The sequence below is a fragment of the Micromys minutus genome (assembly GCF_963924665.1).
Source record: "Micromys minutus genome assembly, chromosome: 8".
Lineage (NCBI taxonomy): Eukaryota > Metazoa > Chordata > Mammalia > Rodentia > Muridae > Micromys > Micromys minutus.
In genome coordinates, this window is record NC_137977.1 from 50,580,066 (window position 1) to 50,596,233 (window position 16,168).

The 16,168-nt window shown below is 42.3% G+C and overlaps 1 protein-coding gene across 1 annotated transcript in view; it reads left to right on the forward strand.

The window, feature by feature from the left end:
• The first annotated feature begins 3,297 nt into the window (after positions 1-3,297).
• Positions 3,298-16,168, forward strand: part of MALT1 (MALT1 paracaspase) — a 49,058-nt gene continuing 36,187 nt past the window's right edge. The window contains exons 1-3 of the mRNA XM_080919849.1: positions 3,298-3,612; positions 9,666-9,832; positions 13,730-13,851. Coding sequence (XP_080775975.1) covers positions 3,386-3,612; positions 9,666-9,832; positions 13,730-13,851 — 516 coding nt within the window. The 5' untranslated portion in view covers positions 3,298-3,385. The remainder of the gene's footprint in view (positions 3,613-9,665; positions 9,833-13,729; positions 13,852-16,168) is intronic.

Genomic DNA, 16,168 nt, shown 5'->3' on the forward strand with positions numbered 1-16,168 from the left:
GTCAGAGAGGTCACTAAAGGTTGTAGACATGTAGTAAGGGATGGAGACAATGAATGTCATGTGACTTACATTATGTTTATTTTCCCTTACTTTCAGTATATACAATATGTATATAATGGCCTGTGGGTATTCTCCCATACCAAGTAGGACCAATTCACTTATGAACTATAACATCTGTCATTTTGGGTTGACATCTACAGTCAAATTATGTTTTAAGAGAACCTATGAATCAGTGTCTACATCTATGAGTCTTAAGATTACATCATCAGACTTTTATAGAATGTAACCATGAGCTTCTGGCGAATTGTCTGGATTCACAAAGACCTTTTTTTTTTTTTTAAGATTGTAATGATCTGACTTTATTTTACACTAGGTAGGGGGCACAAAGCAATCCTCTTTAATAAAGTTGACAATTAGCTTCACTTAGAACATTTTAATAACGTACATTTTTTTTAAAAAGTATTTGTCTTACAAATTGCTCTGCAATCCAAATATACAACAGCTTGGAAAACAACATTTAGAAAACAAAAGCCAATGTAAAGAGACAGATTAAAGCAGCTACAACAGCACAGGTTTGCTATGGCTCAGATTTTCCAGCTGTCTTCCTGCATCATCCATGCCGAGATCTGTTCCTCCCCTGGCTCCACTGTTCCATGTTTAAAGAAATACCGTTTCTCCCTGGTTTCATTTCACCTTCTGAGTCCAGCCAGCATTCTCTAATATCAATCAGCATCTTTCCTTTAAAGTCCCAAACACTGACATCTCATTTTTCCAATCTGGAACATGTTATCATCTCTGCTGCTGCTGCTCTGCTTGGAGGTAGAGCTCTGCCAGGGCTCTAGAAGTCAGGTTTTTGCTTCTTCACAGGTTTCTCTGAAACAACTTGCTTTTCTTCCTCTTTAACTCTTTTTCAACTTTGCTGACAGAATCCCTGCCTGAAGAGCTTGAAGAAACAAGTTCCTTTGATTTAGGCATTGCTCTGCTCCAGCCATCCAACAGCCTCTATCTCGCTCACTTGCTCCGGACTCTCACAAAGACTTTTTATCCCTTTCAGCTAATAAGAAAACCTCCCAAGGATATTTATTATCTGTTCCCATGCATGATCTTTCAGGAATATTTAAAAGGCAGTGAGAAGGCTCAGTCGGTAAAGGCGCTTGCTGCCAAATCTGACAACCTGAGTTCAGTTCAAGGAACCCTTAACAGCGGGAGAAAGAAACCGACTCTTGAAAGTTGTCTTCTGACCTCTACAGGGTTGCTCCTCTGTGAATACACATGAATAACAAGTAAGTGGAGTTTTTTAATTAAAGATTTAAAATTAAAAATCAAAGCCACACCTCCACTCACACATTTTCCTGTCCTTACTTGAATGTAATTCTTGATAGAGAAAAAGAGGCTAAGTTGTTAAACTGTTCCTAAAGTTAATGTGTCGGATTTTGAAAGTAATAAAACAGATATACACTGCATAACGTTGTGGTCAACAACTAAGCTGATTAGGTTTTTTGTTTCATCTACTGGGGTTTTGTTTGTTTACTTGTTTTGTCAGCTTAAGATAAGTTAGGGTCATCTGAGACAATGGAATCTCAGTTGAGAAGGTGTCTATCAGAACACCTGTGGGCAAGTCTGAGGAGGCATATTCTTGATTGGTATAGGAGGGACAAACTCACTGGGCATTGCCACTTCTGAGCAGCTGTATAAAAATGTAATCTGAGCAAGCCATGGAGGCAAACCAATAAACCACATTCCCTATTTGGTCTCTGCATGGGTTCCTGTCCTGCCTGAGTTCCTGCCCTGGCTTCCCTTGATGATGGTAAGATGAAATAAACCCTTTCCTCCCTAAATTGTTCCCGGTGGTGGCATCCATCACAGCAACAGAAATCAGTCTAGAATAACAACAGATTGCATCTGTTGTCCCATGAGACTTGGTTCACAGAGCAAAAGTCACCTCATAATACATTTCTCAGGATGTACTCCCATCCTTCAGTAATGTGGATGTAATACTGTGCCTACCTCTCCCAATCATTATGTTGATAGGTACCAGCATCTTCTACCTTTGAAGGATATAGAAATGAAAGCTCAGACAGGTTCAATAACTCACTCACATGGATATCTGAAATAAAAGTCTCACAACCTTCCTAATACAGCTCCTCATGCTGTGGTGACCCCCAACCATCCATTTTTTGTTGCTATTTCATAACTGTAATTTTGCTACTGTTATGAACTGGAATGTAAAATCTATGTTTTCCAATGGTCTTAGGTGACCCGTGTGAAAGGGTCATTAACCCCACCCCCACCCCCCGGGTCATGACACACAGGTTGAGAACAATTGGTCTAGATTATCCAGAAACTGCTTGAAATATGAACACTGTGCGTGGCAATATGATCCGAGGACACCATACCATTACTGCTAAGATAAATTATTTCCAGGGTCTAATTAGTTAAAATACACCAGAAGTATTTGAGGTTTGCTGCTTGCTGTTGTGGAGCTGAGGTTGGACCCAGAGCCTTAGACATGCTAGACCAAGAGTTGCACCACTGAATCCTCCGATAGGAAACTCAATCTTTAAAACCTCTCGAAAAGATTTCGGTCAGTTCCCTGAATGAGTATCTGAATCTCCAGCTCCATTAGGTCCATCTGGCAAACGCCCTCCACTTGAAGAGGAAACCTTTGAGGTTGCCCAACGTGGAGAGCTGGTGGCCTGGCGGATTCCGCACATACGCAAGCTCAGGGTCTGCTGAGAGTGGATGCGCGTGGGGGCGCCTCCGGGAAGCGCGTGCTACCCTCTCCGGTGTGAGGTAAGCATCCTCCCACGGTCCCGGGAAGCTCCTACGCCACAAGCTTCCTAGCTGTGGCAGCCCCTCCACCGCTTCCTCCAACTGCTATACACGCCCATCCCTTCCTGCTCCGCCGACAGTGAGGTGCAGCCTCACTCCCCGCCCATACTACGCCCCGCCTCCAAGGGTAGCTTTCCCAGTGGCTGAGACCGCGGCCGGCAGCCGGAAGCGAGGCCCCGCCCCCATCCCGCCCCGCTCACTACAGGTGAAACTGTTTGCTCTAATGACTGGGCCCCACCCTACGCCCCGCCCCCAAACTCATCTCTTCTTGCCAGTGGAGAAGCGCCACTCAAGCCCCGCCCACACACCGGCAGACAGGCCCCGCCCCCGAGGCCCGCCCCTCCCTTCGGCTAGCGCGCGGCGAGGCTTTTCAAGGGAACTTGTCTCGCGGACCCAGGAGCAGTGCTTCTTCCTGTGAGGGCCTTGCTGTACGGCTGACTTCTCCTTCCGCTCCTGCGACTCCAGGGACAGCGAGAGTCAAGCCGAAGGTGCGCGGACGCCGAGGCCCGAGGTGACCGGCGGGAGTTGAGCAGTCGGGGCCACCGGCTTAGCCATGTCGCTGTGGGGGCAGCCGCTGCAGGCCTCACCTCCCCCGGCGGTGCAGCAGCCCCTGACCGCGTCCTCCGGACCTCCGACCGCCCCTCCAGCGGGCGCAACCCTCAACCGCCTGCCGGAGCTGCTGCTGCGGAGGCTCAGCGAGAGCTTGGACCGTGCGCCGGAGGGCCGGGGCTGGCGACAGCTGGCCGAGCTGGCAGGCAGTCGGGGACGCCTTCGGCTCAGGTGAGCCGGACCCTCAGACGGGCGGAGGGGTGTGCTCCGTGGTAAGGAGTCGCGAGGGACCGACGTGGGCCCCGGGGTCGGGAAGGGACTGGCCCTGATGGCCCAGTGGCCCCTTCACACCTTCCCGACCCTCCGCTCCTGAAGCTGGAAAGCGATCTCCACCTGTTGACACGGGTTGTGTTAAGTGTAGGAACGCTTATCTGCAGGGTTGTAATATAGTGGGTTTTAAAGCAAAAGGCAGGGATGTGAACACAGCCCCCGGTACCCAAAGGGCGGTCTAGAGAGATTCGGGGAGGTAGAGGGTTGTGAAGTGTGCAGGGGTTCCTGGATTTTGAGAGGAGAGAAGAGACTGGATTTAAATTCATCATCGTCTCCAGTTCCTCGACTTTACTGATCTTCACCACGAATATTAGACCCTTAATAAATTAAACGACTTTTCCTGCTGAGAAAAGGGATCACTGACGTGACTTGGTGCCACAGTCAGCGATTCTTAAAATGTGGGGTCTCAAGACTTCTCCCCTCCTAAGAATTATTGAAGACCACAAATAGCTTTTATGTGCATTTTATATATTTTTCAGGTGTGTACGGATATTCTACTTGAAAGTAAAACTAATAGCTCCTAAAATATTTATCATAAAAGTAATTCTTACATGGTAGCAGAAATGGTGTCTGGTTTTTTTTCTTCAGAAAAAGTTTGTCCAAAAACAAATTAAATAGAGCTTTGGTTAACATTTTTTAAATCTGTTGCTTTGGATTTTTTATTTGTTTGGCTGGTTGGTTGCTTGCTTGCTTTGGTTTGGTTTGGTGTTTTTTTGTTTTTGTTTTTTGTTTTTTAAACAAGATCTCTATGTAGTTTAACCTGTCCTCAGATTATTCTTGTTTAAGTCTCTCTAACGGTGGAATTTCAAACTGGCATCATCATATCCATATTGAAGTATTTTGGGTTTTGAGACAGGATCACACTGTATCTGAGGTGGCCTGGAACACTCTGATCAACCAGTCTGATCTGGATCTGGTAGCAGTCTTCTTGCCTCAGACTGGCAATGCCTCGAACATCTTTATGTTTAATTGCATATTCTTTTCTATATCTGATTCATTCTACTGCAGTATCATAAGTGTCAGGGCTCTAGAAACTTTTCCTTTAGGAAATAGAAAATAGAAAACAGGGTCTTAGTACTATTATGGAAAAAATGCTTTAACCTTATAAACAACCTTAAAGTAGTCTTAGAGTGTTCTCAACCACTACTTTGTACCGTTGTCAAGATTTCAGCCTGTCCTTTAACTCCTCAAATAACTAAGCTTTGACTTTTACTGTAATTATTTGTATACGTCTTTATAAGCTTAGGAACAGAAGTCGTTTCTTATTGTGTGTTATACATAGAACTTCTCTTAGGCAAGTTCTTAAAAGAAGTCCTTTGTTCAAAATTGTATTTGTTGAATGTTTCTATTAGCTGGAAGTTCTAATCAACCATTATTTGGGAACAGTCACAGGGACATATAGAATGCTAAGTTGAGTATAAATAATACCATTAATTGAACACGTTGTACATACAGTGTGCTGTTTAAAAGCATTATTTACTTTAACATTCCCAACAGCTGACAAACTAAGCTGGACATGGTAACACACACCTATAATCCTAGCGCTTCAGAGGTAGAGGCAGGAGGATCAAGGAGTTCAAGACCAGCATCAGGTACATGAGACGGAGAAGTCAGACAAACAATAAACTAGCAAAGCTAAGCAGACAGAGGAAGTAAGTTCTGTTCTTGGGCTTTGAGTTATACAAAGACGGTCCAAAGTATCATTCAAGCTTCATAAATTTCTCAACTTCTAGACTTCCATAATACAAGAAATTGTTTCCTTTGTGGGTAGATCTGCAGAGTATTATAGTGTTAATTGTGAATCCGGTTAAGGAAGGCCCTAGGCTTCCTGGAGAGAGCCTGCATGGTGATGAAGATGTAAACATCAATATATCAAGCCCTGCCTAAAAGAAGCATGGCTGTTGGACTATAAAAGGGGTCGGTACTTAATGCTGGGTATTAGGTTTTCCTTCCTAAGCCTTCAGTACAATTTAACCATTGTTTGGGGGAAATCTTAGGGGAAAGTCTGAAGCCTCTTTAGAAGGAGTAGTGTAGAAAGAGACCAGTTACTTATTGTTCATTTTTAGAATCTTAGAATTCAAGGTAGAGGGTCTGGTAGGGTGTTTTCTGTAGTTTATATAAAACTATGTTTTATAGTTTCATGAGTCTTCCACAATGGTGGTTAGCTAGCTCTGTGTGGCTTAATTGGGGTTGGAGGATTGGAAAATCTGGAAATAAACTAATACCAGTTGAGATCAGAAGAATCAGTTGCCATTAAAAGTTAGTACTGAAACCCAGACATGGTGGTGCACACTAATCCCAGCACTCGGGAAGCAGAGGTAGGCAGTGTGAGTCCTCGGCTAGCCAGTGCCACATAATATGCTGTCTCAAAGACAGTACAGAAGTTATCACTGAAAACTTGGGGCTGGAGTAAATGAACCAAAGCAGTACACGGGGTCCACTGGTGAGTCTTATTATTATGCTTAATGTTTTTGGGAATGTTCAAATGACTTCATAGTAATGAAAATAAAATCACCGGCTGATAGAAGGTCATAAAGGCCTTTTCCTCTGATTACACTGGGAGAGTCTAGTTGAGGGTATATAACAAGTCACGGGAGAATGTGAAGCGCTTTTCCCAGTCATTGAATTCAGCCCAGGCTGGTCTCCAAGTTGTTGTGATCCTCCTCCCTCTGTGTTTTGAGTGCCCCCATGCTCAGCCCCTTGTCACATTTTCCTCTCAGTCTTTACATCTTTCTTTAGATTCCGTGAGACTTTAATAATACAGATCATAGAAACAGTCCATTTAGCACTGTCCCCAGAGATTAGGAATGTCGTAAATGTTGTTTACGTTTGATTATTGATGACTCAGATTAAATCTTTGCATGTAGCCTAGTTTCCAATAACTACTGACCCTGATCTGTTCAAACTGATGTAATACTAGGTTCTTTTAAGACAGGATCTCCGTAGCCCTGGCTAACCTGCAATTTGTTATATAGACCTAGCTAGCCGTGAACACAGATCTTTCTCTGCCCCTAGGTGCAGGAACTAGAAGTGTGTTCCAGTCTGCTTGGATAAATTTGGGTGCTGCCTTCTGCCAGTTTAGACATACTCTTAGTGTGCCGACACGTTAATTGGTGGTGAGTGGAACAGCTAAACTGCAAGGATTGGCAGAACTTCGAGAAAGCTTTAAAGTATCTAAATCCTCTAAGCAGAGTGCTTGAAAGTGGAGCCGTGAAACATGAACCAAGGGGCAGCCATCTGTTGCTGCTCGTCTGCCGTGCAGAAGATGTTCTTTAGCTGCAGATGATGGTAAAAATGGGAACACTGAAAAGATGAATGAAAGTGTCCCCCATTATCTGTCCGGCTCAGTTTTGAAGTGTGCAAGAACTCATGCTTTTATTTCCAGTGCTTTTCTACCTAACTTCCTAATGCTGCCCTTCACTCAGGGTTTTGAATATAGTCAAGCTGATTACAACTAGAAATATCTGCTTTTCCCAGACATATGTAAGTAGGTGGCTATTGCCATCTCCTCAAGTGATTAGTAGGCATCTTAAATGTAACATGTCCTAAACGTAATAGGTACTCTCCTATAAACCTCTTCCCCTAAGTGACTTCTACATCTCTACAGTTGTTCAGACCAGAAATTCCAGTCATTCCTGATTTTACTTGTATACACATCATTTTTGTCAGTAATTCCTGATTGTTCTATGTTTAATATATATATAGAATATGACATCTACTGCCATACAAGGTTAAGGTTAAGCCTATATATCTCACCCAGTTTCTTCTAATACTTTCTTGAGTTCTCTCTCCTTCCCATTCCAACCTGTGTCCAAAACACAACAGTAACAATGCTTCTTTCCAAATATTAATAAGCAAGTGGGGACTGGAGCTCAGTTGATAGAGTGTTTGCCTAGTGTGCATGGGTTTCATCCCCAGCAGCACATAAGCCACATATGGTAGCAAATGCCTGTATTTGAGATTTGGAAGGTAGAGGCAGGAGAATTAGAAGTTAAAGGTCCTCTCCATGGGGACTGTGAGACATGCCTAGGATACATAAGCCCTGTGCCAAAGAAAAGGTAATCGAGGTGTGGTAAGTGCAGGTGTAATTCTAGCACTGGGGAGACTAAGACACAGGCATTTTAAGCCTGAGGCCACCCTGAACCTAAAACAGTAAAATAAAAAAAAACCTTAAGTTAGGCTTGCTCCTCTACTTAAAACCCTTCAACTGCTTTCTGTTTGAAGTGGAAAAAAAAAAAATCTCTGTAGCTAGAGTTCTAGGACTGTGGTAGAGTTAGCATGTGGTTGTGAGCTATGATGCTCGGGACTGGACTTAGATCTCTAGAGGAGTGCTGACTTTGCTTTCCCACGTTACTACTGAGCCATTTCCCTAGCACCTAAAATAATTTTTAAAAGCAAAATTCACCTGTTTTAGTGATAAAGAAATTCTTTAAATTCTAAATTCAAGTTTATAGAAACCACATCAAAGGACACTCTTACGAGAACATAACTAAAAAAGGAAAGATAAGAGTTGTGTATGTATACACATCACCTTAGCCCAAAGCCAGTGAGTGTCCATGCAGAAAATCAGTAAAACAAAATGATACAAAATCCTACTCTTACCTTTATACCTTGTTTTGGAACAGACGTATTTAACTTTAATTTGATCTTTGCTCCTTGTTAGGAAGGAAAACTCTGGCTATTAAGCTTTTTCTCTGTATCATTTAAGACACGCCTTGGTTACATCTGATGAGATGGCATATCAATTTCATGTATCAGTGCCTGGTAAACTTCTGAATCCAAAAACGTATATTTTGCGTACTATACTCATGCATCTATGAATCTCATATTGGCTTGAAAACTTAGTAACTTGTTTCTAACATATGATCTTTGATAAGGGCTTCTTCTGCCTTTTTCAGCTGCTGACTTTATAACATTGATTTTCCTGTTCAGTGTCTTTGAGGTATTAGCTTCTGTGCTCTTAATTCTTCTCACATCTGTTCACATCTGTTCGTGCTGTATTGGCCTCATGAGAGGACGGGCTTATTCTTTTCAGACAACGGCAGCATCTAGCCTGCTAATTAGTGCCTACATTTTGGGTAGTTTTCTACTTCATCTTTAAAGAGCAAGTTAAGGGAATTGCAGTTCTGTTACCTGAACACATATCATGCTTATGATTCAAAAAGTATGTCAGAAATTTTCTCCAAAATAATCAAGGGAGGTTGAATCTAGTAATGATTATCATCTATAGCTTTTCGAACCTTTTATGCCTTGATGGTGACAGAACCTGTTAGCTGTAGAATCTGTTATACACAAGTAAAAATACTTTCTTTGTTTAAACAAAAATGGTTGGGCAATAGTGGTGTACTCCTTTAATCCCAGCACTTAGGAGGCAAAGGCAAGTGGATCTCTGAGCTCCAAACCAGCCTGCTGTGTACAGAGAGAGTTCTAAGACAGCCAGGACTACACCAAAAAGCTCTGTCACAAAAAAAAAAAAAAAAAAAAAAAAAAAAAAAAAAAAAAAAAAAAAAACTGGACGAGAAAGAAAAAAAGGAAGAAGAGGAGGAGGAGGAAGAAGAATAAGAAGAAACCACCACCAAATGGTGTGGTGACTTAGCATTAAGCACTTGGAAGACAGAGACAAATAGCTCTCTGAATTCAAGGTCAACCTGGTCTATATTTCAGGTTCCAGGCCAGCTAGAACTATATAGTAAGACCTTATCTCTAAATAAATAATAGTAAAGAAGGAGTAAAGCAAATTTCTGGCCTTTTTCTTATTCTCAATTGAAGAATAAAAGTCTGACCTGAATCAAGAGTAAATTTTTCTCACATCCTTCAGACTGAATAATTACAGGAGCTAAAGAGGTGGGGAAGAAACTGGAGAAAGGACTGCTGGGGAAGAGAGAAGAGGGGAGGTGGGGCCCAGTCCCTACAACTACATATTAGACATGTCTGAATCAGATCTGTCGTTTCAGTTGCCTGGACTTGGAACAGTGTTCTCTTAAAGTGCTGGAGCCAGAGGGGAGCCCAAGTCTGTGTCTACTGAAGCTAATGGGTGAGAAAGGATGTACAGTCACAGACCTGAGCGACTTCCTACAGGCTTTGGAACACACTGAGGCTCTTCAGCTTCTCAACCCCCCAGGTAGGTCCCCCGTCCCCTTCAGGACTATTCTTCAGAAATTCATGGAGTCAAATTTAGGGAAGAATACCTTTTTTTGACCAGGTAAATTGTGTTCGGTATTTTTGGAAAATATAAATGCATAGAAGAATCTCATTCCATTTTCCCCCATGTTGAGACATCAAAAGTATTGGATTGTAGTTCAGGAAACAAGCTATACAAAACAATTTGAAACAGCTATTTAAAAATTTTCACTGTAACCCACATATTTGATATTAGAGAGTTATGCCATAATATTGTAGTTCAGAAGATACCTATATTCTAGGAAGATGTATGCTAAAGTATTTCAATGTTAGGTTTCTGTAACATACACTGAAATAGTGTAGCCCAAAACACAGTGTACATTTTATGTATGTGTATATAGGCATGAGGTAAAACGAGAGGTCAGTTGCTCACTTTTTAATCATTATAATACTTTTGAAATGTTAGCTATATGAATTTTTCTTACTACACCTGTATTGAGTGAGACTTTTCATATGTAAAGTCACATGGACAATGGGGAACAGGAGCTAGAAAGGTAACGGCTCATCGGTTAAGAGCACTTGCTGTTCTTTCATAGGACCAGAGCATGGTTCCTTGGACCCACATCAGACAACTCACAAGTTCCTGTAACCCCAGCTCCAGGGGTCCAATGTCTTCTGACCTCTGACATCACCTGTATATACACAGAAACACGAACACACAAATAAAAATAAAATGCAAAATTAAAAAAAGAAAAACAAGTAGGAAACAGGCTGGGGAAATGGATTGCTTGTCCCTAATACTGTCATTGTAGCCAAGGACATGGAATGTGCTGATATGCTTGGCTTAAAGCTAAGAATGGAGTTAAGCTGAGTCAGCTTTCCAGGAACCACATGGATCACCAAATAAAAATAGATTGGTTGGATAAGAAAAAGAGCCAACAGACCCTGGAGATGTAACCAGACTGTTGACCACAAATACAAAGGGTCCTAGATTATGAGGAAGGGAACGTGGATCCCAGCCATTCTCTGCTTTACCATACACCTTTATATGACTTATTTGGAGTGTTATATTGAGTGTTCAGCTTCCTCAACTAAACCTGTTGGCTAGGAACAATGAACTGCTAATGCAGACGCCCCACGTGGAATTGTTGCCCATCTCTAAACAATGAATGTCCTAAAGTGTAAGGGCCGAACACCAGCCTAATGCTTTATACCATGAGTTCTTATGTTTTGTGAATGGGGTATCTATCCTCTGCCTCACAGTTACAGGAGTCACGTGGAGTGGTAGCTCATGCCTGTAATCCCAGCACTCAAGGAAGCCAAAGTAAGAGGATCGCCATGAGTTAGCCAGGGCTAAATGAGTGAGTCCTGGCAAGCTTTAGCTCCAGAGTAATGTTTTTTCTCAAACAAAACAGTTTTTATGTTTTAATATCAAATCCAAAAATAAGACTATCTTAAGAAAAATATAAACTCTGGCAAAAATCAGTTTAATTTGTGACTTTGCTCAGAATTATTCTTTGAACACTTTTTTTCTATTTCATTATCTTCATGGTCTCAGGCATTAAACATGAATTCAGAGATAAACAAGACAATTATTTTTGCCTATTAAAAGGTCTTTGTTTAGTAGAGCAGACAAATATCAAATCTAGAACAACTATAAAAAATAATTATAAGCCAGACATAGTGAAGCACACCTGTGATCCCAGAACTGAAGAAGCAGAGTCAAACAGATCTCTGAGTTTGAAGCCAGCTTGGTCTACATAGTAAGTTCCAGGACAGTCAGAACTACATAGTGAGACCCTGTCTTAAAAAAAGTGTGTATCTGTATGTGTGTGTCTGTGTATGTCTCTGTGTGGATAAGTTTATCTGATCTCCAGTTTTCCATTTTAGTACTTCACATTCTTTTTTGTGTGTTTTCAGGGTTTTTTGTTTTTTGTTTTGTTTGAGACAGGGCTTCCTTGTGTGTCCTGAAACTCAATTTACAGACCAGGCAGGCCTCAAACTCAGAGATCTGCCTGCCTCTGTCTGCCTCCTGAGTGCTGGGCTTAAAGGTATGTGCCACCAGACCTTTAAACTACCTGTAGTTTTGATGTGCCTGATATTCATTACAAGTGCATACACCTGCTAACACACTCATGCACCATACACACATGCATCATATTTATATACACATAATAATAACAACAAAGTAAACCATTTTTTCTTTAACATTTTTCATATAATCTATCTTGATATTCCCTCTCCCTCAACTCCTCAGAGCTCCTTAAATATCCCTACCCACCCAACTTTATGTTTTCTATCTAACAACAAACAATAAAATAAAAAACAAAACTCAACCAATAAAGAAAAAAAGATGAAATGCACACACACACACACACACACACACATACACACACACAAATATGAGAGAAGAATCAAAAAAGGACTGAATGATCTAAAGTCTCTCTGCACATTGTCTACTTGTAGGTCTCTGTTATTTCTATCTACTGCAAGAAGCAGCTTCTCTGATTGAGCTGTATTCTGCTATATGACTACTGTGGGACTTTGGGCTTGGCTGAGTGCCAGAAGCCCCACACAGAGGTCTCTGGTCAGAGACAGGAGTGGCTTCTGCTGCCTCCTCTGCTGGGTCCGGCTGGGCTCGTGGGTTCAGGAAGAGGGGAATTCCCAGACAGGGAAGGGAGAACCAATTCTCCCTTCCCCCTTTCCACTGCCACCTCTGCGCCTCCGGGCCAGGCTGTACCAAGCCAGCGAGAGGCTTGGTCACCAGATGCAAGAAGCTTCGGGAGAGGAAATCTCTCCCCAAACAGCAGTGTTAACAGCTTTTATGACAGAAGCTTTCAGATGACAGAATGATTCTTACACCCCTTTACCTTGCCTACATATTTGGGGGTGTGGTCCTGCTTCTGCCTAGAACTTACATGACCTATAGCCACATCCTCACCTATAGAGCAGGGACTTGGGGCATGGCTGATCTGGCTGGAGTCCTCTTCAAATCCTCTCCTGTGGAGGAGGGACTTGGGGGTGGCTAATGCCACTTTGGGGTGGTGATGGCAGTTCTGTGCTTATGGCAGCGTGAAGGGGCCTGATTTCTCGGGGCCATCCCCTAGGGGCCTCCAGAGCTTCACCGCCCGCCAATTGCCCCACAACTATAGTAATATGTCATTAGGGATCATTTTATCGCTATGTTCTTTTGCAGAATAATATTATTACCCCTTGGTCCATGACTTGTAGTCTCAGGTTCTTGTTCATTTTAGCAGTGTCAACAATGGGTTTCATTTCATGGAATGAACCTTAAATTTAGTCAGAAGTGGTTGCTTACTCTGATGACAGCTGTGCTGCTATGGTACCATTATATCTTGCAGACAGGTCACTGTTGTAGTTCATGTTGTAGTCATGGTTTGTAGCTGGGAGATGTTGATAATTGCCTTTCTCAAGTGGTAGTGTGCAGAGTACCATGAACGCTAGTCAGTAGGGGTGAGGCTTCTAGTTAGACACCAGCTCAGTTTCCCAGATGTCTCTAGTTCATGTCAAGTTGTGTACTACTTAGGCACTTAACTCAGTGGAAGTGCTTGTCACGTGAATATTTAAGACCAGGTATTTTGTATTCATTGCACTGAGAACTGTAATGTGATGTCTACCTGGCAGGTGTCTTAAAAGGTGCATCCTGATCTCAGAAATGTTAGAGTATAGGGGAAAAAGTATTTCTCAAAATTAGAATTTAAGTTTTTTTTCTTGGTTTACAAAGTTTTCAGCTGAAGATACATACTGACAGAGAAAAAATAAATTATTTACGTTAAAGATGAGTCTGAAAACTCTAAAATATTTCTACCTTGTTTTCTACATATAAGCAAGAAAACACCTCTTTTGTGACTTTACTTTTTTTTTTTTTTTTTTTTAGGATTAAAAATCACCGTAAACCCAGAATCCAAGGCAGTTTTGGCTGGACAGTTTGTAAAGCTGTGCTGCCGGGCAACTGGACATCCTTTTGTACAATACCAGTGGTTCAAAATGAATAAAGAGGTAATTTTAAGTGTCTTTTAATTCTACTTAGGTTGGTTAATTAGCTGATTGGCTAACTGACTGGCTGGCTGGTTGAATGGCTGGTTGGTTGGCTGGCTGGCTGGTTGAATGGCTGGTTGGTTGACTGGCTGGCTGGCTAACTGACTGGCTGGCTGGTTGAATGGCTGGTTGGTTGGCTGGCTGGCTGGTTGAATGGCTGGTGGGTTGACTGGCTGGCTGGCTAACTGACTGGCTGGCTGGTTGAATGGCTGGTTGGTTGGCTGGCTGGCTGGTTGAATGGCTGGTTGGTTGACTGGCTGGCTGGTTGAATGGCTGGTTGGTTGACTGGCTGGCTGGTTGAATGGCTGGTTGGTTGAATGGCTGGCTAGCTGGCTGGTTGAATGGCTGGCTAACTGACTGGCTGGCTGGTTGAATGGCTGGTTAACTGACTGGCTGGCTGGTTGAATGGCTGGCTAACTGACTGGCTGGCTGGTTGAATGGCTGGCTAACTGACTGGCTGGCTGGTTGAATGGCTGGTTAACTGACTGGCTGGCTGGTTGAATGGCTGGCTAACTGACTGGCTGGCTGGTTGAATGGCTGGTTAACTGACTGGCTGGCTGGTTGAATGGCTGGCTAGCTGGCTGGCTGGCTGGCTGATTGAATGGCTGGCTAACTGACTGGCTGGCTGGTTGAATGGCTGGTTAACTGACTGGCTGGCTGGTTGAATGGCTGACTAGCTGACTGGCTGGCTGGTTGAATGGCTGGTTGGTTGGCTGGCTGGCTGGTTGAATGGCTGGCTAGCTGGCTGGCCGGTTGGTTGGCTGGCTGGTTGATTGGTTGGTTGGAGGCAAGATCTTATTCTGTAGCCCAACCTGGCCTGGAACCCACCATGGAACTTTGACTGACTTTATGGTAATAGTAATACTCCTGCCTCAACTTCCTGAGTGATGTGATTCAAGTGTGAGCCGTCATACCTGGTTATATCACTAGTGTAAGTGGGTAAAGCTATTCCCAGAAGGCATAATGTTATTAAATGAGAATTCCATGTCCCCTCCCTTCCATGTTGCCCATAGTGGGGTTGGAAGATCATAGATTCCCATATAGCTTTTTCATGTAACCTTCATTTTGGTTAGGACTTCTATCACCCCTCATTTCCTTCTACCTTGCCCCTCTTGGCACTTGCTTGGTAGTATTTATTCCCCGTGGCCCTTGACTATATTTATCTTTTTCTTCAGTCCAAAGTTATTTCTTCTGGTAGCCTCTGTAGAACTGGCTTGGTAGTTATAAATTTATTTTATTTTGTCTTTATTGTAAAAATGTTTAGTTATCTTATAACTTTAATAGATAGTTTTGTTGGATTGGATGTACTAGTTTGGGTTGGCAGTTGAGGTCTTTTGGAACTTTTAAGTGACTGACCCTTCTGGCTTTTTAAAAAAATTATTACCCTTTTAAAATATAATTATGTCATGGGGATTTTCTTTCCTGGTCTTTTTGGTGTTCTGTAGGCCTTTTATGCTTTTATACCTGAATGGGCATTTCTTTGGGCTTGGGGAAATTTCTTCTTTTATTATTTCATTGAAAATATTCTCTGTGCCTTTGGTATGGTATTCTCTTTCACTGTGCTCATAACTCTTAAGACTGTCTTCTCACAGTTTCTCAAAATTCTCCAGTGTTCCATACTTTTTTAAAGTTTATCATTGACCTTTACTGAGTAATACAATATATGTCTTTCTCTCTGATACTCTGCTTTCTGCGTGATCTATTGGTTAAGCTTTCCATGAGGATTTTATTTGGCTTACAGATTTTTCATTTTCAGCCCTGTTTCAGTTTGGGTTTTCTTCAGCATGCACCTTTTCCTTGAATTGGCTTCCTCCTTTCACTCAGCTTTTTGCTTTTCTTTTGAACCATGCATCTTCTGTGAGTTGTTTGAACATAATTATAATCCTTTGAATTCTTCAACTGGTAGTTCTTCCTGGTCATTCTTATGCAATTAGTAATTTTAGGAGGTGACATGTTCTTGTGGTCTTTGTATGTGGGTTACTTTTGTTTCTGCCCTTGGGACTTGTGCATCTGAAATAATTTGTTGATTTAGTCTGTTTTTTTCCAATCACTCTTTTTATTTTAGTGGAAGTTTATACAGTGTTCAGAAGAAGATATTATAAGCTGTGAATTTGAGATATTTTCCTCTGTGGGACTAGCATTGAAAGCTTCAAGAATGGGGTCTTATGTAGTGACACAGAGAAACATGTTTCCAGAGGAGTAGGAAAAAAATGGGGAAATGGGGGCCAGGCATGGTGGTGCATGCCTTTAATCTCAGCACTAAAGAGTTTCATCCCTA